Raw genomic sequence first — 26,936 nt, 5'->3', positions numbered from 1 at the left:
TCATTCTTTTTGATGGCTGAGTACTATTCCGTGTGTGTGTGTGTACACCACATCTTTTTTATCCATTCATCTGTCAGTGGACATCTGGGCTCTTGCCATAGTTTGGCTATTGTGGACATTGCTGCTACAAACATTGGGGTGAATGTGCCCCTTTGAATCACTGTATCCTTTGGATAAATACCTAGTAGTGCAGTTGCTGGGTTGTAGGGTATTTCTATTTTTAACTTCTTTAGGAACCTCCATATTGTTTTCCAGAGTGGCTGTACCAGTTTGCATTCCCACCAACATTGTAAGAGGGTTCCCCTTTCTCCACATCCTCACCAACATCTGCTGTTTCCTAACCTGTTAATTTTAGCCATTCTGACTGGTGTGAGGTGGTATCTCATTGTGGTTTTGATTTGAGTTTCCCTGATGCTGAGTGATGTTGAGCATTTTTTCATATGTCTGTTGGCCATTTGTATGTCTTCTTTTGGAGAAATGACTGTTCATGTTTTCTCCCCATTTCTTGACCTGATTATTTCTTTTTGTGGGTGTTGAGTTTGATAAGTTCTTTATAGATTTTGGATACTAGCCCTTTATCTGAAAAGTCATTTGCAAATATCTTCTTCCATTCTGCATGTTGCCTTTCATTTTTGTTGATTCTTTCTTTTGCTGTGCAAAAACTTTTTATCCTGATAAAGTCCCAATAGTTCATTTTTGCTTTTGTTTTCATTGCCTTTGGAGATGTGTCTAGCAAGAAGTTGCTGTGGCCAAGGTCAAAGAGGTTGCTGCCTGTGTTCTCCTCTAGGATTTTGATGGACTCCTGTCTCACATTTAGGTCTTTCATCCATTTTGAGTTTATTTTTGTGTGTGGTGTAAGAAAGTGGTCCAGTTTCATTCTTCTGCATGTGGCTGTCCAATTTTCCCAACACTATTTGTTGAAGAGACTGTCATTTTTCCATTGGATAGTCTTTCCTGCTTTGTTGAAGATTAATTGACCATAGAGTTGAGGGTCCATTTCTGATATTGTCTATTCTGTTTCATTGATCTATATGTCTGTTCTTGTGCAACTGATTTTTGTATTCTGATTTTGTATCCTGTGGCTTTACTGAATTTTTAAATTCTAAGAGGTTTTTTGTTTTTGTTTATGTGGAGTCTTAGAGTTTTCCACATTTAAGGTCATGTTATCCATGGAGCGCGTAGGTGGTTCAGTCAGTTAAGCATCTGACTTGATTTTGGCTTAGGTCATGATCTCAGGGTCATGAGATCAAGCCCCATGTTGGGCTTTGCACTCAGCTCAGAGTCCTCTTGAGATTTTCTCTCTCCCTCTCCCTCTGTCCCTCCCCCTGCTCACTTGCATGCTCTCTCTCTCTCTCAAATATATAAAGAAAGAAAATCTTATAAAAAAAAAGATCATGTCATCTGTGAACAGAGATAATTTTACTTCTTCTTTTCCTTTGCATGCCTTTATTTTTCTTGCCTAATTGCTTTGGCTAGGACTTCTAATTCTATGTTGAATAGAAATGGAAAGAGTGGGTATCCTGTTTTATTCTTGATCTCAGAGGAAAAGTTCCTCACTGTTGAGTACAGTGATAGCTGTGAGCTTCATATATGGTCCTTCTTAAGTTGAAGTACCTTTATTCTATTTCTAAAGTTTTATTTGTTTAAGAGTTTTTATCATGAAACAGTGTTGAATTTTGTCAAATGCTTTTTGATGAAGCATTTTTTTGGTCAAATTTTGACATATATTGAGATGATCATGTGGCTTTTGTCCTTGATTCTGTCGTTGTAATGTATCACATTAATTTATTTGTGCATGTTAAATCTTTCTTGCATCCCAGGATAAATCCCACTTGGTCGTGGTGTATGATCCTTTACACATCCTATTGGTTTGCTAGTATTTTGTGGAGGATTGTTTCCTCTGTGTTCATTAGGAATATTGCCTTGTAGTTTTCTTCTCTTGTAACACCTTGTCTGGTTCTGGTATCAAGGCCTTATAAGACCAGCTTCTACTGCATGTTCTTATAAAATGAGTTTGGAAGTATTCCCTCCTCTTGAATTTTTTGTAAGAATTGGAAGAAGGATTGGCATTAAGATTTCTTTAAATGTTTGATAGAACCATCTAGTCCTATGCTTTTCTTTGTTCAGTTTTACTGATTCAGTCTCATTGCTAGTTGTAGTCCTGTTGTGATTTTCCATTTCTTCATTTTTTTCTTTATTTTTTGACTGCATATTTTTAGTTTGCCTCTTTCTCATAATAGCACTTTATAATATTTTCTATGGAGAAGCTAGAAAGATGATTCAGTCTTTTCTCTTGTAGTGTTAAGGTTTTGTTTTTTGTTTTTATATTTGGTAGGTTAGCAGAGTGTATTTCAGTTTAATACATTTTTGGTAATGTTTTGTTACATTGTATCTAATACTTTGTGATGTATAACCTTATAAACAGATATACTATTTCCAAAGAATTACTATAATTTTGTACCCTTCATAGTGGAGAATTTTGATATATTCTATACTGTGATTTTTGTAAAAGATAAAAACAAAAATATGAATGATGTACTTAATTTTATATACTGCATATTGCATTTATTTGTAAGAAAGAACTTCCATTTAATTTGACATTGATGAAAACTGATTCATTCACTTACAGTTTTACACATATAATGTTTAGCAGAATTTTTTATAGGGTAGCTTCTGGTTCTATACATTTTGAAACTTGTTTCTCCTCAAATATTTACATATTTCTTGTGCCAAATATTGTAGGACATGGTGAATATGGGCTTTCTGCTTAACTCTAGAGTAACAATTTTAATAGGAGGTATAACTGAGTACTATATGTTATATAACGTATTTTATGTATTTTAAATATATGAGACTATTTATACCAATATTCTGGAAGAGCACAACAATAATGGGCTCATCCTAGTGGCAAAGTTTTTGCCTGAATTCATACATACAGAAATATAATATAGCAATGTAAAAGAATCAAATGGTGTTCCAATCTTTATATGCATTACTTGTAGGCCATTACAGGAGACTCAGCATAATGATTAAAGAAACATTTTGTATAATTGCCCTTTTGTCTTCTCTTCTCATATTTGTTCACTGCTCCAGAGCAGTAAAAGCATCTTGCCACCAAGACATATCTCTCACCTCCCATCCTATTTTCCTCCAACTTTATTGCTATTTTATTTAGATTTTCTATCTTTTCCTCTTTTTCCTAGCACTTCTCAGTTTCCCTCTTAATATACTATGAGAAGAAATAAGGTGCAGCAGTCTTGTTAGAATGAGAGGGAGGGGGCGCCTGGGTGGCTCAGTCGTTAAGTGTCTGCCTTCAGCTCGGGTCATGATCCCAGGATCCTGGGATCGAGCCCTGCATCAGGCTCCCTGCTCTGCAGGAAGCCTGCTTCTCCCTCTCCCACTCCCCCTGCTTGTGTTCTTTCTCTCTGTCAAATAAATAAATAACATCTTAAAAAAAAAAAAAAGAATGAGAGGGAGGAAAAATTTGAGTTCTTTAGTAGGTGATTGGAGTGAAGGAAAGGACAATGGGTAATGCTCACCCAGTGATGTTTGACTTGGTCATATTGGCTGTATCAGGGCAGAGAAAAAGGAGTAAAAGTAGAGTTCCATATTTAGGTTATAAGATCCAGTTGTAAGAGGTGGTCAAGTAATATAATTTGGCAGATACCACTTTGCAGATAACACTGTAAAGATGGAATCTCTAAGTATTTTTTCCCTCACATTAATTTTAGATTCTACTCTGAACACTTTTGCCATTTAAGAACACAATGCTAAGTTGAATTCTTAATATTTCCACCCCAAAACACAATCTCCTCACCTTCAACAGAGCCACAGAGATGCATTGAATAGTTTCCATGGTGATACAAAACAACTAAACTCTCTTACGTATTTTGCAGTCTTGGTAGTGACTAAACTCTTATTGAGTTAAAATAATAAATGTAGTGATTTTATATGTCATCAGTGTATGTGAGACTTCCATAAAAATTTTTATAATGCAGCTCTGGAACTTAAAGCCCTGTACCATGTGTTATCTTTATAATTGAATTTGTTCTGGGAAAAGGAAAAAATGTTAATCAGTGTTAAGTGAATAGGAGTCAGTTCTTCTAAAAAAAAAAAAAATAGAACCTCAGTTTTTTTCTGCACTTCTATTTAAAATTAATTATAAATATTTCACTTTATTGAACATATCAGACAACGTATATTCAGTTGGAAATGAGCCATATTTACTTAGTGAATATTCTGTTTTCTCTATCAGCTGTTATTTGGAAGAGAGATCAAGAGTAATAGATGTTTTTACTTTCATTTCATTGGACTTGAAAATGAAAGAATTTTGTGATTTAAAAAAAAAAGATTCTATAAAATCTTTCTCCCCATAATTATTTGAAGAATTTTAATAAAAACATATGTTTTAAGTTTAGGCTAATTAAACCCTTTTCAGTACATAGAAAGTTCAATTTATCATAGAAAAATAAATATGTACATATATGTGAATAGTCTTGTTCTGTGAGTATTTTTGAATAGTTTCAAGTTCTATGAATAGTTTTGCTTCATTAAACCCTTAGAATAATTTGCTCTGTTAAAAAACAGGCCCCTCAGTTATTTACATTTAGCCTAGACAAAGTGTAGCTTAAATATTTGTCTCATTATTCTAATTTAGTTTACCAAGAAAAATGCTTTCTTATCTGTGCTACATAAAACTCCAGATCACATGACATTCATATTTTGTGGTTTGGTGTGTACACATATACACACATATCTTTCCCTGCTGGTCTGTGTGTTCTATGTGTCTGCTTCATTTTTCTATGCCATGTTAAATAGGTAGTAAGTGCATAAAATATTGAATCAGTATTCAAATATTGAAATGAGTTTTTAAAATTATTTTTTAAGGTCTTAGGACATTTTTAAATTAACTTTGGTATCCCATCAATGTAAATTTAATAGCTAGTGTACAAAATATAATTGAAACTTCTAATGTTTTTTCTCTCATTTAGTTTATGAGAAACCCTTTGTCATTGTTTAGGACTTGTGCATTATGTTGAAATCCCAATAAACTCAGAAAACTTGGATGAGGACCCTGTGTATTTAGGAGAGATTATAGTATTCAGATAATGACAAAATATTAGTAAGATGTCTAAATATGTATAATGTGGAGTGTCTAAATTTACCACATGACAGTAGCAAATAAAATCTCTATTACACTCTAATCTTTATGACCTTTTGCATATATTTAATACCCTTGCAAAGTGTTACACAAATATTATTTGAATCCATATATAAAGTGGATTCCCAAGAAATTGATTAACCAAGGTATAGCCGGTTTTGTTGGCCAGATAGACTTAGGTATTGCCATTTCCAGACTGTGGCCAGATGATAGCAAAGTATGTTATCAACCAAATTATGGGGATTTTTATGATCTTAAATGAAAAGTCACAGCGTAATCTTTGAAATATGTTAAATCAAACCAGATGTAGAAAGGTTTCATTAAAATGTCAAAATAATGCTGTAAAGGAATAGTTCCATTATTGTTTGAATAATAGTTTAAACTTTAGACATTAAAATAACATCAAGATTGTAGTATAGCATAAGCTTCCCGAGTTAAAAAAAAAAATAGTAAGGCAAGAATTTTATACCTTTACTTGAAACCCATTTTATTTATTCATTGTAATAAAATTATATCCTATCAGGATTTTCTAAAGCTCTTTACATAACTGTTTTTATTGACCAAATTTAGACTGAATGCTACTACTTATTAGATTACCTCATTATACTGTGACTATTTTAAAAAGAAAAAGTACTGATTTGTTGGAATCAAATTTATGTATTATAATTTCACTATGGTATCTTCAGTGATTATCAAAGTTTAGGTTTAATGACCTGGAAATTTGGCTACTATCATCTCTATTCATTTTTCATTTTTACTGACTGAAACATCTATTCAAATTTTTATTAATTTACGTGTGGAATGAAATAATAGTGTACAGGTCAATATGACCTGTATTTCTTAAAGAATGTGTTTTGTGCCCTTTATGCTGCTTTTTGATGCACACTTTAACCAAATCTGTGTATTGGTTAGAGAAGCACTTTATTCATTTGTTACCATGGTTATGTAAATTTTTTTTTTTTTTAAGATTTTATTTATTTGAGAGAGAGAGAATGAGAGAGAGAGAAAGCACAAGAGGGAGGCGGGTCAGGGAGAAGCAGAATCCTGCTGAGCAGGGAGCCCAATGTAGGACTTGATCCCGGGACTCCAGGATCATGACCTGAGCTGAAGGCCGTAGGTTAACAAACTGAGCCACCAGGCACCCATATGTAAATATTTCTAATAAATATTTAAACATGCTATGTTTAGTTAGACATAAGTATTAGTAATATTAAGATTACTGTCCAGTAAGAGTGTTGTTTTAGATTTCATTACAGTGCCCTCAAACTAGTAGTAACTTTGTTTGAAATTAGAAGTGGTATTCTAATTTTTTTTTACTATAATTTGTGTGTACATGTTTGCATGTACACTTGTGTGTGTGTGAGAAAGAGACACAGAAAGGCAGACCTTACAATCTAGCATCAGACAGAAAGGCTAAATTCATAGATATGTAATGAAAGACTGTGTTGAAATATGCAGAAATGCTAAATAATTTTAAAAGGCTATAAACTAATGGGGACTACATTTTTGAATGAAGTCCTCTCCCTTACACGACTAGCCAGTGTGTCCTATTAATTTTTCCTGGGAACTTCTATTCCCAGTACCATTCTTCTGGAACTTGTTGCATGCTGAATTCTCACAATTGCCTGAGAATTGCCTCACTTGTCTCTAGACTGCCCTTTGCCTTGCTCCCATGTTGATCTTTCCAAAATACTGCATGCATCTCAGTCTTCAGCTAATTCAACACCAATTCCCGATGGCTTTCTACTGCCTTCTGTATTTTTAGAATAATGTGAACATAACTGGAGGACACATCACAGTGTATGGTCCCCTATCTTCATTTATAATCTATTCCCACATTATTTACCCATAATCTTCTCTAGCCAGATAATGCTTTCCTACTGCTGCACCTATTGCTCTCTCTTTTCCAACTCTATTGATTTTCTGTGTTTCAGCTTTTATGGCTCTGTAATGAATTACCTGAGAACTTAGTGGTATAAATGAATATGTGCTATGCTCATGAAGTCTGAGGGTTGGAATTTGAACAGTTCACGCACGGGAGGACACCTTGTCTCTGGTCCACAGTGTCTGAGGCTTCATCTGGGTGACTTGCATGCTGGAAGCTAAAGTCATCTGAATGTTCTTTCTGTCACAAATTTAGGGGCTGATGCTGGCTGTTGTCTGGGGGCCTTAGTTTCTTTGCACGTGGGTCTTTCCACCTGGGCTCGTGCAAATGGCCTCTCTGCAGAAGCTAATTTTTCTCACTGCATGTTAGCTGATTTCCCCACAGTGGCTCTCCCCCCACCCCCAAAGAGAAAGCCATATGGAAGCTGTATCCTTTTTTATAACCTGGGCTCTCAAGTCACATGTTATTATTTCTGTTATACTCTATTGCTTGGAGCAATCACAAGTCTGCCTAGGTTTAAGTGGGAGGTAACACAGTTCACCACTTGATAGGACTGTTGAGCTTCTGGAAGAGCATGTAGGATTAGAGATATTGCTGTGGCCACTTTTATAAATTTTATTTATTTTTAAAGATTTATTTATTAATTAGAGAGTGAGGGGGGGGGGCAGAAGGAGAGAGAATCTCAAGCAGATACCCTGCTGAACACAGAGCCTGACCCAGGGCTTAATCTCAAGACCCTGAGATCATGACCTGATCCGAAAGCAAGAGCTGGCCACTTAATCGACGGAGCCACCCAGGCGCCCCTAGCTTTTTAAATTTTAATATGCTGTAGTCATGTTCTACAGTTTGTATCCCATACCTCTTGTAACTCTCCTAGACTATTATAGGCCCTACAAACCTTTCCCCTTTCTGAACTCATTTAACCTGTGCTCTCATTTATAACCAGTGTATTCCTTTAAATTAAGTGTTTTCCATATGCATCTGTTTTATCTCCCCAACTCTACTGCAAATTATTTAGTGCAAGGACTTTACTTGCCTGTATTTCTATTTACCATGGATTTAGTATAGGGTTTTGGACACAGTAGGTGCTTAATAAACATCTGGCTTAAAGTCGAATAGGCTCAACATGAAATTAGAGACTTGGGTTCTATGCACTGTAGATGAACACAGTGATTAGTCTTCATACAGAATGCAGATACTGGTGGCAGATAGTGAATGTGATCCCTAAGAAGTAAGCAAGAATCATCTTTTAGACAGAAGTAAATGTGTTTGGATCGAATGAAACTTGGAGGCTTAAGTGTCAGTAAGGTATGATGGCAGTCAACTTTTTTTTGCATCTTAAATATTTAAATTTAAGATGTTTTAAAAACTCATTTAATCCATATTATATTCCTTGCAAGTATTAAATGTAATTCCACTGGCATTTCACTGAAAGTAAGACCAATTGGCTAATAGCAGTAAATATTGTAATATTTCATATTTTTAAAAGTGTGTAGTTATAAAGCATTTGTACTTTGATTAATTTTTATTTCATTTTAAAATTAAAAATAAGGGGCACCTGGGTGGCTCAGTCAGTTAAGTGTCTGTCTTCAGCTCAGGTCATGATCCCAGGGTCCTGGGATCAAGCCCCACATTGGGCTCCCTGCTCAGCGGGAAGCCTGCTTCTCCCTGTCATACTCCACCCGCTTGTGTTCCCTCTCTCGCTGTTTCTCTCTCTCTCTCTGTCAAATAAATAAAAAAAATTAAAAATAATTAAAAATAATACTTCCTTATTGTAACAAGTCAAGATGTATAGGGAAAAAGCAAGTCTTTCCTCATCCATTCCCATATTGAAGATACAGATTTTGGTTTGGTGCATTTTACAGCTTTCTCCATGCTCTTTTTGTATACTTTTCATTATTTATGTATTATTCCTTTTATTTATTGTTCCTGCCATAATTTATTTCCTAAATATGTAAAGCTCATGGCTATGTCAGTGGTAATTTGTCTATGTGATGATTGAGATTTGATCATCAGTTATTTGCTCTAAGAGGCTAAATTAAAGACTTTGTGGCAAACTAGAAGATTTGATAATTTAAGGTTGATTTTTAAAGATTCATAGAAAATATAGAAAAATAAAGGCTTGGAAGGATGGGTTAAATTTTCTTACTATGTATTCCATCGTATGCATTTGTTATCATTATGAAAACAAATAGTAATCCAATGATAATAATGCATAGGACACTATGACTATTACTAAAATATTTATGCTAACCAAATAATATACTATCATCTCAGCCTTGTTAAATTATTCAAACAGATGTGTAATTTTTTACTAAATAATGTAAAATTTCATACATTGAAAGTTATTTAGACATAAAATTTTCATATGGAAAGCAAATGCATGGCATATATCCTTTAAAACTCTCCCCAATGGAGGGGTGCCTGGGTGGCTCAGTCAGTTAAACATGGTGCTCTTGGTTTCCACTCAGGTCGTGATCTCAGGGTCATGGGATCAAGCCACATGTCAGGCTCCATGCTGAGCTGAAAGTCTTTCTGAGATTCTCCCTCTCCCCCTTCCTCTTTCCCTCCCCCTACTCTTGTACTCTCCCCCCCCCGTTTTCAAATAAATAAATTAAATAAAATCTTAAAAAAAACCCTCTCCTTAATCTCAAGGGTATTTTTATTTGAAACTTGGGTTGTGAAATGAAAGGAAGAGACTAAAAATCAGTCAAGTGAAAATAGTAAAGTTAAGAATTGTTGACTATTTGTAATCATTTAGCCAGGTCCTGTTATGTGAATAAGTTAAACCCAGATCTAGTTTTCATATATTTATGACTTTAGAAACTACTTATCTTTAGCTACGTTGGCATAGCTTATTATTTCTAACATTATTTTATAGAATATAATTGCGTGTGTAATTATAACCTTCCTATAAAACTAAACCATGCTCGATAAAATATTTAAAGTTGAATATATGTAACTATTTTGTATTTCAGATGGCTGATCACACTGAAGTGATGAAAGGCATTCATCAATACCCAGGAGTTCGATATCCTGTCCTTACTCCTAATCTTCAGGGTTTTCACCGTGCTGTAAGTGTGCAACTCACTATTTTTATATCAATATGCTTCTTACTGTTTTAAGGTCTTTACATAGTTAAAACAGTATCAGATGTCGCTTCCTTGTTACCCTGTATAAATGCTATTCTAACATAGGTACATGACTACAATGCGATCTGTAAACCTCGGGGTATTGTTAGGGACTGAAATCTTCCACATTAATGGCCCTTCCAGTTTAACCATTCATGAATGGAAACACAAAAATACAGTTACCCATTTTGATGAAATTCTTCTGAGAGTATATTTTGTGCTTCCCTCTTAAATAAGGAATACAGAATTTAACGTAAACATTTCTCAATATAATAATTATTAATATTATAGTGGATCATTTTTGTCAGCTCTTTTGGATCAGCTCTCTGATGCTGTTGTTCCCTCCCTCTAGGTGAAGCTAATCACTATCATTTGCAGCTGCCTCTAACAACCTTCCCTGTTCCTCTTCTGGTTGGTTTCTTCCAGTCCTATGTGACTTAAGAATTTATATGCAAAAAGTTTTAATAATGACACATACAAGAAGAATCGGAGCAATTTTAGGTCAAGGCTTGAGGTGTTATGCTCACATGGCTTTACTGTAAAAGTTTGGCAGCAGCTATTTCTGGTGGTAATATTTTTCACTTTTGTCTTTGGGACTGTGTTGCATAAATTTGAGGTTGTGGGTGCTAGTTGATATATCACCTGTTGTGTAGCTTGTTAAAACCACTCTTGTTTATTTTGATCATTTTTTTTTATCCCATTGTAAAGAAAGAGGCATTTTAAGAAATTATAAATATTGCTGTCACTGGTCCTAACAGAGTAAAGAATGTCTCCACCTTGAAAAAGATACCAACTGAGTGCACACCCTCGTGATAGCTTGGAGGGGCAGGTAATGGAGCGCACCTAGCGGCTTGGGCTTGCGAGTCAGGTGCACCTGTGCTCAAAGCAGGACTTGAGAACTTTTAGTAGCTTTAGTGATTTAGCCTCTTTGGGCCACATTTTTGTCATCTATAAAATGGGCAAAATGATACTTAGTTTATAAGATTATGGGTTAGAAATAGGGCGTACAAAGTACTAACAACAATACTGGTACATAGTAAGTGTTCAAATAAATAGAATCTTAATTTTAGAAGTTAAAAACTTATTTTGGGTGGAGGACTAGAAGCCAATGTTTTTTTAAATGAAAAAAATGACATATTTTCTTTCTTAATATATTAATAGAGTGTCAGAGAGGAGAATCTTGCACAGTGCTAGAGATACATTAATAGAAGGTCTTTAAAAATCCAGCTGGAAAATGAAGAAACTTGATATTTGAAAACAAGTCACTGGAGAGGCCTGGAGCAAGGACAAAGGATGGCAAAGGGGAAAAATGTTGAGGTTAATATTTTGGATTTAAAGACTGGCTAAGAGGATTAAGACATTAGACACACAAAGGTATGGTTGTAGCAGTCAAGGTATGAAACAACGGAAGCTAGGTTAAGAGACAGGAAGAAAATTTTGGGTAAAGTCTAAATGATGAATTGGAAAAACATTTTTCTGTTAGGTTATAGGAAGACAAAAACAGAAAGCATTTACTTTCCTCTATTTTAATAATTGGTCTAAGAAGAATGTTTCCCATAGATATTAAAAGGTTTTATTGGGATGCTAGTATTTTCCATAATTATGGTTAAGATATTTCTGAAGCCTACACATAATTTAGGAAAGGTAAAATTAAATTGGAACATCATCACTGTGTTTTCTGTGCCTCAGATTTATGGGTGTTGCAGTTTAGAAAGTTCTTGTGTTATCACCAAATATTTTTAAGTTTGAAAAGAGCATATGAGGCAGGATGAGCAGACTCCAATTTTAAATTCCAAGGCAAATGTTAACACAAGTATGCCTTTATTGAGTAGTTAATATTTCTTCTAATGCTATCATGTACATTTTGGAAATTTCTAGCTTTTGCCTTTAAATTCTCTTTTTCAGGTTGCTGCTGGAGCCACTGAGATATCAGTTTTTGGTGCTGCATCTGAATCCTTTAGCAAGAAGAATATTAATTGTTCTATTGAAGAAAGTATGGAGAAGTTTGAGGAGGTTGTTAAGTCTGCAAGGCACATGAATATTCCAGCACGAGGGTATTTATGAAATCCCACAAATGCTATTTAGTTAATATCTATTGTATAAGCTCATTTATGAACTATGTAGACATTATTTTACCTTTCATAATATATGTAGGGTATCTTTTGTACCTTGTATGATCCGGGCCATCACTGTATAGTGATACATCTTGTGTATATCACTTAATAATTATTAGTGTATCCAGCTTTGAAGTGAATAATGCAGCTAAGATCAGAGGCAAACTTGACATTGCAAGCCTGACATTGCATGCAAACCTGACATTGTTACTCATTTTATTAATACTTACCGTAATGCAGCCATCAATTCATTTCAGCCTGCTGTGGGTTGAAAAATTTGTGTAAACTCATAGTAGCGTTTGGGAAGGAATCATCAAATGTGGTTTCCACAGCTTTAACCTTTTTTTAAGAACCATGACTTTTTCTTCAAATATTATTTTATGTAGAACTTCAATACAGTATGTAAAACATAAAATTGAGCCTTTGAGCTGCCCTGGGAAATTCAGCCCATCATTTCATCCATTCAACCTCCCCCTCAACAGCAGACTTCCCTGTTTTCTTTGTGTGACCCCAAAACAAAGGCAAATGGGGAAAGAGGAGAGAGAGAGCTGTTTCCAGAACCAGCAGTTGCAGCATGGACTGCAAATAGGCTGTACTCCCAGGCCTATGCTCTGTGAAATGTATAATAAATTATTGGTTACTTAAGAAAGCATTTGTTTCTAAGACATTAGCTAATTTTCTGTTGCTTTTTATAGTTACAGAGATATGATAATCTTAGCATATTAACAAATTAAAATGCAGAGCATTTGTAAGAGAAGCCCGAAAGCTGTACTTGGATTTAGAGGCAGGTTGTACTTCCCTTGGTTGAGGTGAGCAAAATTCAGAGTGGCAAAGGAAGGTTCGGTGGTTAATGAAAAGGCAAGTGGACCCAATTTTGAGTGATGGTATTAGAAGAGGGTTAGAAGTCACTCCAAGGTCATTTGGTGAGCAAATAGAATACACCACAGGGCACTATCTTGTTGGTTGGGTTACTTTTGTTATCTTCCTCTTCTCTCCAGAGTGATAGTTTCCAGCATGAGTTTTTAAAAATACAAAATTGTTCTTGTAATTGAAATATATACATATCATGGAAGGCACATACAAGAAAAATTTAAAAACCAAGATAATGTGTTTCCATAGACAGAAAATAAAAGATGTGTAATTTTAAGGCAAAAGTGAATAACCACAATCAAAAAGAAGAAATGTACTATCATTTTCTAAATTCAAACATAATAGAAGTTGTTTGTCTCTTTCCTTTGAAAGAAAGGGAAAAAGAAGAGGCCATTCTATTTTAATGTGTGTTTAAATGCAGAGTGTATGTTTCACGGTAAAGTCATTCTTGCTGGAAAGTTGAAAACAATGCATAACTATACAAAGTAAAGTGCATGCAGAGCTTGCATTTCAAATAGGAAGTTTGTTTTTTTCAAATGGCAAGTTTTTTTTAAATGTTAAAAGATGGATGTAAATTTAGCTTTTCTCTTCATAAGGTAGAATAGGTAATGTATTAAAGCTAATAGAAACCCTAAATCCTCTTGAATACTGATTGTTGAGCAATTAATATTGTCCCATCAGCAAAGAAATTCCTAACCATGCTACAACTTAAAAAGTTTGCCAGGCCTTGATAAGAAGGGTACAGGGTGCAAGATGGATACGAAGTGACCCACAGTCCAATGCAATAAGCAGAGTCCACTGGAGATTTGCTGGGGAGTTACACAATAGACAAATGTATATTTTCCAATGCAGATTTTGTTCCTTGGGAGCACAACTTACGGATTTTCTGAAACACTATTCATTTTTAGAAATACACCTTTCAGTATGTGAGTTTGCTCTTTGTGCAGTAGAGAATTCTCTTCCTCCTCCCCCAAACTTTTATAGAGTTTAAATTAGATTTTATTTTTACTGGCAATCGAGATTTTAGATACTCATTATTAAAAGTCATAGGTCATTAGTAATCATTTAAGAAAGAGTCATGCTCAACCAGTTGAAACTGAAGTAGATGCTTCAGCATGTTTTACTATGGCAACATGGCAACAGCTGCATCAACATGTACTTGATCACCATCCAGAAAATTTATGTCATCAGCTGTCAGATTTAAAGGCCATAAGGCAGTACACGTTTTATAAATGCTCATTAAAACCATTTAAATTTTTATAAAAATAGTTAACTTTCATATGGTTCAAATAGCAGCTTTTATTAAAGTTACGAGGGCTATTGTTGGATTTTCTCCCTCTCCCTGAAACACATATATACACATGCATGTGTACACATTTTTTAATATGTACTCAGGACTTCACATAACATCTGGGACACATTGGGAAAACATACCATGCCAAATCATTGACATAAAATGCACAGTCAGCTAACTGCTGCTGAATATACATTATATATGAATGAACAATGAAATGTCTACATTTTAGACTTCATTTTTTAATGTGTAATTCATATGACATATGTTTAAAATATGTAGGTTATTTTTCTATTCGTCTAAATTTTTAAAAAGTGAAAAAGGCAAAGAAAAATAAGTCTGTGATAAATGTGTCATTTTCTCTACTTTTATCAATACATTTGTTGAAATAATTATCTCTTGGCTTGTCAAGATCCCTTCAAAACTGAAATGCCTCGAGATATGAAGGTAGTACTTTAATATATCAGACATTTAGCCTTATTACTTTTTGTCTAAGTATCGACTTACCTTAAATGAAGTCACAAGAATCACATGCTCTCTCTCTTTGTGAGAATATTAATTTAAAAAAGGAAACTATCACTAAGGAGCCATTATTAATTTTACTATTAAAATGCTTATGAATATATAAGTTCACAAGGTCAGCAGTTGTACATGACAAAGCAAAACTTGTTACATAATTACATCTTAGGCCTCTCCTACAAAATCACTTAAAATGAGTTGATCCATGATTACTCTGAAAGAACCTGTTGAAAGTTGAAAGAAGTATATTTGTAACAATTTCCCAGAAGCCAAACAAAATTATCCATCCATTGTTAAAAAAAAAAAAAAATTACACAATGCAAAAATATTTAACTGTGAACTGTAACTGCTGAAATTTTTAAATTCCTGGAAAAAAAGGTACAAAATAATGAGAATAAGGAGTAAAAGACAAATTAGTCGTTAAACTAATAAAGATAATAATATATAACTTTTAGATACAGAAAAACAAAAAACAATTTTAGGATGTGATTAATGTTTTACTTTTCAAATTCGAGTTTTTGTTTTCTTTGGGTAAATAGCCAGTAGTGGAATGACTGGATGGTATGGAATTACTGTTTTTAATTTTTTGAGGAATCTCCACTTTGTTTTCCACAGTGCCTGCCAGTTTACATTCTCACCAACAACGCATGAAGGTTCCTTTTTTTGTCCACCTCAGTGCTAACGCTTGCTATATATATACATATTTTTATCTTTTTGATACTAGCTATTTTGAAAGGCATGAGGTGGTATCTCCTTGTGGTATGATTTACATTTCCCTGATGATTCATGATGTTGAGCATCTTTTCATGTGTCCCTTGGCCATCTCTATGTCTTCTTTGGAAAAAATGTATTCAGGTCCTTTGCCCACTTTTTAATTGGATTATTATTTTTTGATATTGAGTTGTATAAGTTCTTTATGTATTTTTTATATTAGCTCCTTATCGGTTATATCATTTGCAGATATCTTCCCGCCACTTGGTAGGTTGCCTTTTCATTTTGTTGATGGTTTCCTTCACTGTGCAAAATCTTTTTATAGTTCATTTTTGCTTTTGTTTTCCTAGAGTGCATAAATTTTGCATCTCTCTTTTTTTATTTTATTTATTTTATTTTTTTATTTTTATTTTTTATAAATTATTTTATATTTATTATTATTTATTTATTTGGCAGAGAGAGACACAGCGAGAGAGGGAACACAAGCAGGGGGAGTGGGAGAGGGAGAAGCAGGCCTCCCACCGAGCAGGGAGCCCAATGCGGGGCTCGATCCCAGGACCCTGGGATCATGACCTGAGCTGAAGGCAGTCGCTTAACCGACTGAGCCACACAGGTGCCCCAATTTTGCGACTCTTGATCTACTATGACCCTCACCACCTACTTTCTTCTTAGCCGAGACCAATAAAAATCCAATCTGGTTTAAAGGCTTCTGAATAAGATTGTATTATGTATATCAGTGACCAGTTTCCTTGATGAAACACTCATGATGTTAGGAAATTCTTGTGCTTATTATTTTTTGACTTGTTGTCTAGCTCTGTATAATTTCTGACCTTTAAAATGGCAATCTTTCTGTTGTGAAGTAAGGGCATAGCCCTCTCCCTCAAAGTTGTCAGTTTTCACTGGTTTTCCTTTTGAGAGATAATTTATAACACCCACTTAATCAAGAACTTGCAGCCTTCTTGTTTGTTAGCCAAGCCATTTAGGTCATTTTGCCCATGTTGTATTTCTCATTCCCCCTCTGTCTGATATAACATGTCATTACGGATTCTGATCCTGGCCCTGAAGGTAATAGCAATATTATTGAGTGTGATAGTGAGCGTCATTCTTTAAGTCTCAATTTTTTAAATACACAGTGACTGGCAGTCAGTGTTTCTCATGACTAATATAGCAAATACCTTCCATTGGATTATCTACCCCAATGGCATTCACTTGCATATATGGCACCATCTTCTAAATGGACAGTTTATTGGTCAAGTTCCTTTCCAACCTCTGTTAAACTGAGGCCTTTGTGTTGGCCTGGAAGAAAAATCAGAAGAGCAATTCATAGCATCATTTACCAAAACATGGTACATAAAACTAAAAATGAGACATCTGTTAAAGCTATTTTCTGTCATGCATATGGTTTGAGGGTTTATACATTTTTTTTAGCCTTACATATTATTCTGGCACTGCTATGTATCAGAATAACACATCCCCGCAATAGTTAATATGTGTAAGCTGTGTTGGTACAGTCATGTCTAAACCGCCTTCATATAGAGTCTTTGAGGAAAGAGTGTGTTTTTTTCATTTCTCATGAAATTAGCATTTGAGAGCTAAAAGAGCATCTTAGCAGAATTGCTCCTTGAGACCAAGGGATAGTCCTTATTTCTTCTATCATCCACAGTGTTAAGTGTTTAACAGGCTTTCACAATCCACTTTTGGTTGGCTTATTAATAATGGAATGCTATTTTGTATTGTTTATAGGTGGATGTACTCCGCATAACTGCATCAAAACAGCTCCTACATTTAAATGTCTTAATTATGTTTAATTGACATCACATGTCATCTCCTTGCTCTTGGCATTGCTTTTCTCGTCTGAGGATAGCAGTGGTTGATTGCTTCCTTTCCAAGTGTTTGGAAATTTTTTTCCAGGCTTTTCCTCATCCTTCTTGCCAGAATGGTGAAAGGATGTAGGGTACTTGTGGGAAGGTAGGCTTGGGTAAGGCCTCATTGTAGGTACTTTTTCATGATTCAGTTTTACCAGAAAAAGTTGTTAAAGACTGGAATGCCTCAGTTTCTCTTTTATCGTGATTTTGCATAATACTGATAAATGGCCTTAACAAGCACAAATAAAAATAAAACAACTCACATTTCTATCCACAGAGTTTATTGTAACACTATCCTTTTAATTTTAGCACAATGAGCTTCAGTATTGGTTGGCAAATCCTTTATTATTCGGTCATCCTATATAATATATCCTATATGATATTTAAAATATTCTACGTCTGAACGCATAAATATATGCTATCTTCTCTAGCTATAGGATTTAGAACTTTATTTTTATTTTTTTTAAAGATTTTATTTATTTATTTGAGAGAGAGAGAATGAGAGAGAGAGAGCATGAGAGGGGGGAGGGTCAGAGAGAGAAGCAGACTCCCTGCCGAGCAGGGAGCCCGATGTGGGACTCGATCCAGGGACTCCAGGATCATGACCTGAGCAGAAGGCAGTCGCTTAACCAACTGAGCCACCCAGGCACCCCTCCCTAGGATTTAGAACTTTAATAGCCTGTATGAGGTTATACATTTAGAGCAAAGACTAGGAATTGCATAGAAAATTATTCAAATGATGAAAATGTCACCTTAACACATTTGTGGATTAATTCATTCAAGAAATATTGAGTGTTTTATATAATGAACTGTCTAGTGATACTGTATGGAATATGAAAATGAAAAAGTAGCCAACCTTCAAATAGTTTCAAGCAGACTGGAGAATAATATATAGAGAAAAAATTATTATATTGTCAAAAAAGGCAAATACATTAAGAGATATACAGAAAAATCCTATTCAAGTTTAAAGTAATACTATATTAAATTTCTCTGGGGTAATCTGGAGAAACTTAATGCAGAAAGTGTCAGTAAAATGAAGTCATTAAAGATAGGTAAATATATGGAAGCATAAACAGAAATAATGGCTTTTTCAGGTGGGGCAGGAAATCTACAAAGAACAAAGGCATAGTGAAGAGAAGTCTCAAAAATTGGTTAGGTGACAGGGAAAAGTTTACTTTCACTGGAATGGGAGTTTTTGAAGCTGTGTAATGGGGGAGAGGTAGAAATTTAGGTTGAAGTTTCACAAATTGCTGAACTTGAATATCAAGTTTACTTGGTAGACAATGGCAAGCCACTAAAGATTTTCAAAGTATAAAACTATGTAAACAGATCTGTGTTGTAGTCATATTATTTTGTCAATAGATATTGGTGTACAAATGAGTGATGTGAGACCAGAGGCAAGGAAAGCACTTAGCAGATGTTTGCAGCTGTCCTCGAGAAGATATTCAGGGACTGTTCTGTATACTTGGGCTGGCACTGGCAGAGGTCATGTGCTACAGAGGCTGGAGAGGAAGAACCAGCCAACCCAAGTTATTGAATATGTTCTCAAAGACGACCTTTAAGTGATCTGGCAGGACAGATTCTGAAAATGACTGTATTACTATTATTTTTTTTTTAATGGCAAATGCAGGGGAAACAGGAATGAGCACCATTTTGGACATACTGAGCTTAATATGCCATGTGAATATGTCAGGGAATCAATTTGTAATGTTCATGAGATTTTGAGTTGTGCCTGGAGTTATCTATCTGTGTAATGATGAAAGACAGAGACTGTGGGGGACTGAGTTGATGCAGAGACTCCCTTTTTTGTTCCTATTACAAACACATAAATATAACCACTTTTAAAACATACAGCCAAACTCAGAAAGGAAAGTCCTCAGATTTCATCAAAGAAAGTGTGGTAAGCATGCAGGTTGACTCCACTAACACATGGGGTATCTGTTTCAAATATAATCCCTAGTGGCTTGAAAATGGGATTTTAATGTCTATATGGGAAAAGACAGATATTCTAATAAAACATGGATTTGAAAGTGATTATTCTTGGAAGCGGGAATCACCTCCTTGTAAATGCAAGGTCAGTGGAACTTGTTGGTATATCCTGGAAACCCAAATTAAGAAATTCAGGTAGAAATTTTTCCAAGAACTGGTAAAGTCCATAGAGCAAGGGCCAAAGGAAGTCAGATCTTATTTATGGGGACATTTGAATAAATCAAGACTGTCATGGAATTCCTACAGAAACTAAAATCACTGTGAAAAGATACAGTAAAATTTATAAACCACATGATGATACAAAGTGTACGCTAATAAAAAACAAAAAAATATAGGAAAACTTTAACAGAAAGGAAGGAAATAGAACAATCTGAAGAGAGATTATAAATTAACCCCTCAAAGAGGAAAAGGAAGAACATAAAAGAACAGATCTTTATAAAAAATAATGAAGCTTTTACAAAAAGAAACATTTCTTTAAAAAAACATTTATTAAATGAAAACAATGATTGCATTGAACAGCAGATTACATACAGTTGAAAGGGGTATTAGTTACTGGAAGTAGGATTTAAGGAAATTGCAATAATAAAACACAGAAAAAATTAATAGAACTTTTGAAAGTGAGGTTAAGAGAGCATGCCTAACAAGATTTTCAGGAGAAAAAAAGGAAATCAGATGTGAGAGATAGGTTTGATGAATTAATACCTTGAGGATTTTCTAGATTTGAAGAAAAACATCAATGTAAATATTAAAGAAGTATAACAAGTCCTGACATTCTCATGGTAAAATGTAGAATATTAGATATAAACAGAGAATCCTAAAGATAATAGAGAACAAATTACTATAAAATTGCTATAGAGGCCTTACCACTAGATAGCAAATTTCTCATCAGCAAAACTGAGAGCAGAGATAGTGAAATATGTTCAAAAAGGTAGAATAACTTAACCTAGATTTTATACCTAGCCAAACTATTATACATTAGTTAAGGTGAAATAAAATCATTTGCTGACAAAATGGTCTGCTAAACTCAACCATTGGTGGAAAAAAGTACTAAAGGACATTAAGCCAGAAGTAAGAAACTGGATAAAAAAAAGAAGTGGAGAGGTTGTAGTTTGGGGCTTCATCAGAGTAGAACGATTTGAGATAGGTCTGTGAGAAATTTAACCACCAGCCAATCAAAAATAGATCAAAGGTTCTATGGCATAATAGGAGATTCTTGAGACTAACTACTCTCAAATCTGTGTTTTGTCCCCTTTTTTATGCAAGGGAATCAGGCAATCCAGGGGCGGTAGTATTGCTAATGGTTTAGTGGTTTTCAATTTTAACAAAATAATGGAGATTTAGAAATTATTTTGAAGTATTAGTGGTTGAATTTCATTTCCTAAGTTTGTGATTTAATTGGTTTGGAGTATGTCCTAACCATCATGGTTTTGTTTTTTAAGCTCCCCAGGTGATTCTGTGTGGGCAAGTTTGAGAGCCACTCTAATTGCTAGAGAAGAGCGGAAATCTAGACGTTGACTCTAGCCACTAGTCAAAGCAGATGATGTAGACTATTTTTATCATGGTAGAGACATTCTCACACTCATGAAAGTATTTCACTTATTACCAGCAGCAAGTTTTTTTCTGTAAAGGACCAGAAAGTAGTATTTTAGGTTTTGTGGGTCAAATGGTCTCTGTGTGACTCCTCACCTCTGCTCTTACAATGCAGAAATAGCCATGGATAATAGGTAAACAGATGGGCATGGCGTTGTTCCAATAAAACTTACTTGCAAAAGACTAATGAGCAGGATTTGGCCTGTGGGTCTTAGTTTGCCAACCTGTGCTTATAGAATATTAAAGTAAGTTAATGAACATAGTTGAGAATCCTTATGTTTGTTTTGGAGAAAGTAGCTCCATGTGTGAATAGGGGTTAAAGGAGTGGCCACCTACAAGGATGGAGAAGAATATGTGAAGATGAATGCAGTGAAATATGAAGACCCAGGCAAACCTGGGAAGGAATCAGAGGGAAAACTTGAATGAATGAAAATGCATATGGACAAAGTTGGAATCGGTGGAATATGAAGACCAGGCAAACCTGGAAAACAATCAGGGAAAACTTGAGTGAATGAAAATGCACGTGGCCAACTTAAAATTACAGCACAAAGGGGTAGCTATGGCCAGATCAGTTGAGAATGCAGGAGAGGTTGGCTTTGTTTTGCTTTTATTGTTTTGCACTTTTTTTTTCTTTATTTTTTTTTATATATATTTAGAGGGATGGCATGTAAATGCATGGTTTGGATTTTCTATTTAATCACATTTAGATATTTTGGGTGTAGAATAAAGGTGATTATACACACACACACACACACACACACAGAAAATACATATTTATCTATAATCATTGTATTTGAATTGAAAATGTTTGTTCTTTTTCAACCTTAGCCTCCTTTTCCAAGTGTTAGGTTTATGTAACATTTTCTTTCCAGTTGTCTTGATTAAATTTATACAGATTATTCAAACAAGATTAAATTATAGTAATTATTGGAGCAGAGAAATGGATTTCCTCTCCAGCATAACTTTCAAATTTTAATTGAATTAACCTCTTTATTCCTTCTCTGTCTTCATCACTGCTTACCTGATTTAGTAAATTTCTTATTTATTTGAATCACAAAACACAACTTTTATTCACATTTTAATGGATTGAATCATTGAATATATAGTTTACTTTTTCACTCCAAAATCTGTTATGAAATTCATAGTGTATCTTATAATGGACAGCATCTTGGAATCATAGAAATAATGGTTTTATGGTTTGTCTTGTTTTTGCCTGCACCTTTCCTCTGGCAACCACTTCCAGAGTTCTCAAAGAGTTAACATTCCTGGAAAATTACTCTGATCTTGTCACTATGTTACCTAATAACTTTGAGTGATCTCAAAGTTCAGACTCCTTGGCATGGCATTCAAGGGCCTTATTATCTAAATCCTGTTATATTCTCAGAAAATTGGATCTCCAGCCTCATTTCCTACCACCCCTGTCTCACTCATGTGAATTGCTTCATCCCTGACAATCAAACACATGATGCATTATTTTAATAGAAGCGTTGTAAAATCGCTGAGGAAAGTTTAATAAAATGGGATTGGTGTTGAGCTGAAAATAGCTAAAACAGGCTTTTTCTAAAGCTTAATACTTAAGATGGAAAAGTATTATCATTTCAGGAAAGACTTGACTTTTTATATTAAATTGTTGAAGAAGCTTATGGAATATCTTTATTTGGAGTCTTTTAAACAGACTAGAAACTCTTCTGTTTGGGATGATTTAAGTATACCCACAGGAGATAAACAAGATGAACTTTGAGGTTGTGGCCAGGTTTAGAAGTTTTGGGGTGATTAATGACTGTATCTAAATAAGTCCAAAAGATCCAAATGGGAGTAAAAAGAAATTCAGTTAGTCATCTACATGCTATCTATGAGTCCAAAGACCTGGATATTTGACAATTGAATGTATGTACTTAAACTATGTAGTTCAGTGATATTTTCTGCTTTGAATGTTCATATATTGCTGTTGTATAAATAACTCCACAAGATAAACACATGTTATCTTATTCCCATCTGCCATCAGATAACATATCAAATTGTAATTACTAGATAAAAACGTGAGATCAATTGAAAATGTTCCAAAATTGTTTTTGTTTGTTCTGAGAATAGTAATGAACTGGTGTAAAATACATTTTTGATGACTTTTTAGCTATTTCTTAATTTTGATAAAATGAAAATTAGGAAATGACTTATCCATCATCCATATATTTATATGATGCTGTATTTTAAATTTAGGTATGTGTCTTGTGCCCTGGGCTGTCCGTATGAAGGAAACATCACACCACAAAAAGTGACAGAAGTAAGATACCCCTGGTTTTCTGGTTCTTGGTAAAATGATGTATATTATTTTAAAAAGTGGCCTATTTTCCTTACTGTGTTTTGAATCTGACAACAGAGTTTAAGGAGAACCATGGAATGGAAGGCAAGTTTGATTACTTAACTGTTTCATTTTGACACTGCAGATGGATATATTGGCTACAACTCCTCAAAGTTAAATAACCTATGAGCTTATCATTTGGGTGCTCAAAGGTGAAGGAATAAAAACACCTGTTTCATTTTTACATGGGTAGAATGCAGTGAGGGCCTTTCCACATTCCATCAGAATGTCGGGACAGTTCGTACACACACACTTCAACTTGGCTTTGGTTGCTCAGGTAGGCTCCCTTTGTTTTTGTCCTGCATACTTTGATACCTGTATCAGAGTATACACTGCTTTTGCTGTACACTGCTTTTGTTCCTTTAAGATCCAAGAGCTCTTACTGATGAGATTCAAGTTGCTTTTATTAGAGAGCAATTTTGTGGTGATAGATTATATCCATTAAAGACCTGCTTATTGAAGTTCATTTTCTACTTCCTGTTCTTGTTTATTAATTGATACTAATGAAGACAAAATATTCAGTCTTTGAGACTATATTAGGCTCTCAGAAACACATTTGTATGTGAACTATATTACTGTGCACCTGTTGTTAAGGCTGTTATTTTCATATATTTTGTAATGCGTTACCAAAGTCATGAAGATAGAGCATTGTTAGAAAATCAGAATTTATGAGGATACACCTTCAGTTTGGCTAAAGCCATTCCTCTTTTGTGCTTTCATTTGAACTTTTGAAATTTACTGCAGATTTTTTTCAAATGAGTGTTGTCCCACAGTCTATTTTTAAGACCTTTACACACAGAGGCAGATACACTATAAAATAAAGATTCTTCCGTGTTGTAGTTCTTCACCTGCATGGGAACCCTTCTAAGACTTTGTTATTAATTTGCATTTACAAACACATATTCTTTTCTTAAAATTTCCAAAATGATACAACTTCAGGCTCCGCAAAAAATGAGGCTCCAACTCTACCTGTACACCAAACCCCTTGCTTTTCTGCCTTTTGCCTTGTGGAGTCTCTGGACGTACCACACATACCCTCAGCCTCTCCATGCCTGCACCAGAATGCCTGAGGAGTTGTTGAAGAGAATTGCATAACAGGCAGATTGGAAGCGTTAGTTGATGACCAGCAACTTTAAATGAGCCTTCTGTACTCTTCTACTAGGTTTTGTGGCCGACTCCCTCTCTTACTGCCTGCAGTCAGCATTGCAAACTGTTCAGTCTGTTCAAGCTTCTAGTTCCTCTTCTCGTTTACTCCCCTGTATATTCAACTGCTTAGAATTCTTCCTGTTGACACTTGAACACGTTCAAGTCTCTGCCATCTGAAAGCTTCCTTTCTTAATTAAGCATCCACATCTATTTACTGGTTACCTATTTTTATCCTTCTACATCTAAACTTCTTCAAAGGGTTGTCTACACTACTGGTGTTTATTTCCTCAGGTGCCACCAGCTCTTTATTATCCTCCAAGGTGACTTCTAGACCATTCACTTCACTGAAATCTCTCTTTTTTTTTTTACTTTTAAAGACTTTATTTACTTATTTATTTGACCTAGAGACACAGCGAGAGAGGGACACAAGCAGGGGGAGTGAGAGAGGGAGAAGCAGGCCTCCTGCTGAGCAGGGAGCCTGATAAGGGGCTCGATCCCAGGACCCTGGGATCATGACCTGAGCCAAAGGCAGATGCTCAATGACTGAGCCACCCAGGTGCCCCTGAAATCCCTCTTTGTAAGACCACTACTTAGCACTTGGGTTAAAAAATGCAAGATCATATTCAGTACTCATCCTGACATCTTAGCAGAATTTGGGACTACTGACCACTTGTCCTTGATGACACCCTTGTTTCCTTAAACTCCCTTGATACCACACTTAGGGTTTTCATCCAACTATGGTTAGGTTTCTCTTTTGAAACTTCATTGTTCTTTACCTGGCCATTAAGAAATTCCAGCATTTAATAGGCAGTAGGGAAGAATGAACATTATGCCTTTTTTTTTTTAATCCAAGTTTCCATCCAATAATAGTCTCCTACTTGGACTAGGGGGCCTTCTGAGTGCCCTCCAACCTGTTTTTGATATTGTTGATAGTGCCTTTCTGAAAGATTAATATTGCCACTACCCCCATTACCCCAACAGTCCATTGTGGCTTCCTATTGCTCTTATGATAGAATCCTCAACCAAAATTCTCAGCTTGGCTTGTTTGCAAGGCTCTGCATGGTTTGTCCTATGCCTACCTCACCAGATTTATGTAGCTTCATTCCCCCCTTGGTTTTTGCTTTCTTGCCACACCTACCCTTTGTATTTTTTTCCTATCTGGAATGCCCTTTGCATTTTCTATTTCAGCTGTCTGGAACACGTTATATTCCACTTGAAACATTCTTCTTGTACCCTTCTTCTCACCCTCTCCAACAAGTTAACGCTTACTTTATCTCAAGCTCTCACTTAGGCCCTTCCTACTTGATAGATGTAGGTCAATTTCCTTTGCTACATGCTCTTAGAATCCTGTTTCTTTGTTCCAAAATTCTTATTTTACTTGTATTTACACTTTTTTGAGTGGAATTGAGTTAAATCCTCAGTTGACAGCATAAACCATCTCAATACTTATATGCTTATTATATCCCAGCACCTAAACTAGTGCCTGTCATAAAATGGGCACTGAAGAAATACATAATAAATGAGTTACAGTATTTTTTACAAATGCCAGATACTGTACAAAGCGATTTTTTATACTCATTTCATTTTCATAACCAACATGTCCTTATTAACATCATCATTAATACAATGTTTAAAAATAAGGCTTAGAAAATATGCTAATAAGAGTATTTGTTGTCTCTATTTTACAGAAAAGAGACTGAGGCTTAAAAAGGTTAATCTTCTACCCAGTATCACATGACTAGCATGGGTAGAAGCTGAGATTTAAATCCAGGCTTGTCTGATTTCAGAACTCATGTCTTTGTTAACATACCATGCTGCCTTCTTGCAAACTCATATTGCTCTTTGAAAGTGACATTAGTTACCCAGCATGAAGGGAACTTGCAGTTTACTTTGCACAAATGCATCCATTTATAAGCCAGAAAAATTAAGTTAGAAATATTAGGTGATTCTATCAATCACAAAACTACTTACTGACAGAGCTGGAACTAGTATTGATATCTCTTGACCTCTAATCTAACGTCTCAAGAAATACTACTTCCAAAGTAAATTTGTAATGTTCCTGTTTTGATGATAGGGTTGAGAAAGTAAGCCTCCCATAATTGAAATTGTAGCTTATAATTTCATAACCAAACTATGTAAATAGATAGCTATGATTCTAAGCCAAATTTGAATATTAGAAAAATATAGTAATGTCTTTAAAACCTTTATATAATGCTTAGGATTTAATAAACAGGAAAAAGACCAGAAAACTAAAATAAATGTTTCCCATGGATACGTAACTGATCTTAGTTGTGACTTTTAC

The 26,936-nt window shown here is 34.9% G+C and overlaps 1 protein-coding gene across 1 annotated transcript in view; it reads left to right on the top strand.

The window, feature by feature from the left end:
* The window catches only part of HMGCLL1 (3-hydroxymethyl-3-methylglutaryl-CoA lyase like 1), a 184,044-nt gene that overhangs the window by 68,943 nt on the left and 88,165 nt on the right, over positions 1–26,936 (top strand). Inside the window, exons 4-6 of the mRNA XM_034990447.1 lie at positions 10,025–10,120; positions 12,083–12,231; positions 23,347–23,410. Of these exons, the coding sequence (XP_034846338.1) occupies positions 10,025–10,120; positions 12,083–12,231; positions 23,347–23,410 (309 nt within the window). The remainder of the gene's footprint in view (positions 1–10,024; positions 10,121–12,082; positions 12,232–23,346; positions 23,411–26,936) is intronic.

This window comes from Mirounga leonina, unplaced genomic scaffold (assembly GCF_011800145.1).
Source record: "Mirounga leonina isolate KUSES-001 unplaced genomic scaffold, KU_Mleo_1.0 Mir_53, whole genome shotgun sequence".
Taxonomy (NCBI): Eukaryota; Metazoa; Chordata; class Mammalia; order Carnivora; family Phocidae; genus Mirounga; species Mirounga leonina.
The sequence above is the reverse complement of the archived record's forward strand: the minus strand, read 5'-3'. Positions and strand labels throughout refer to the sequence as shown.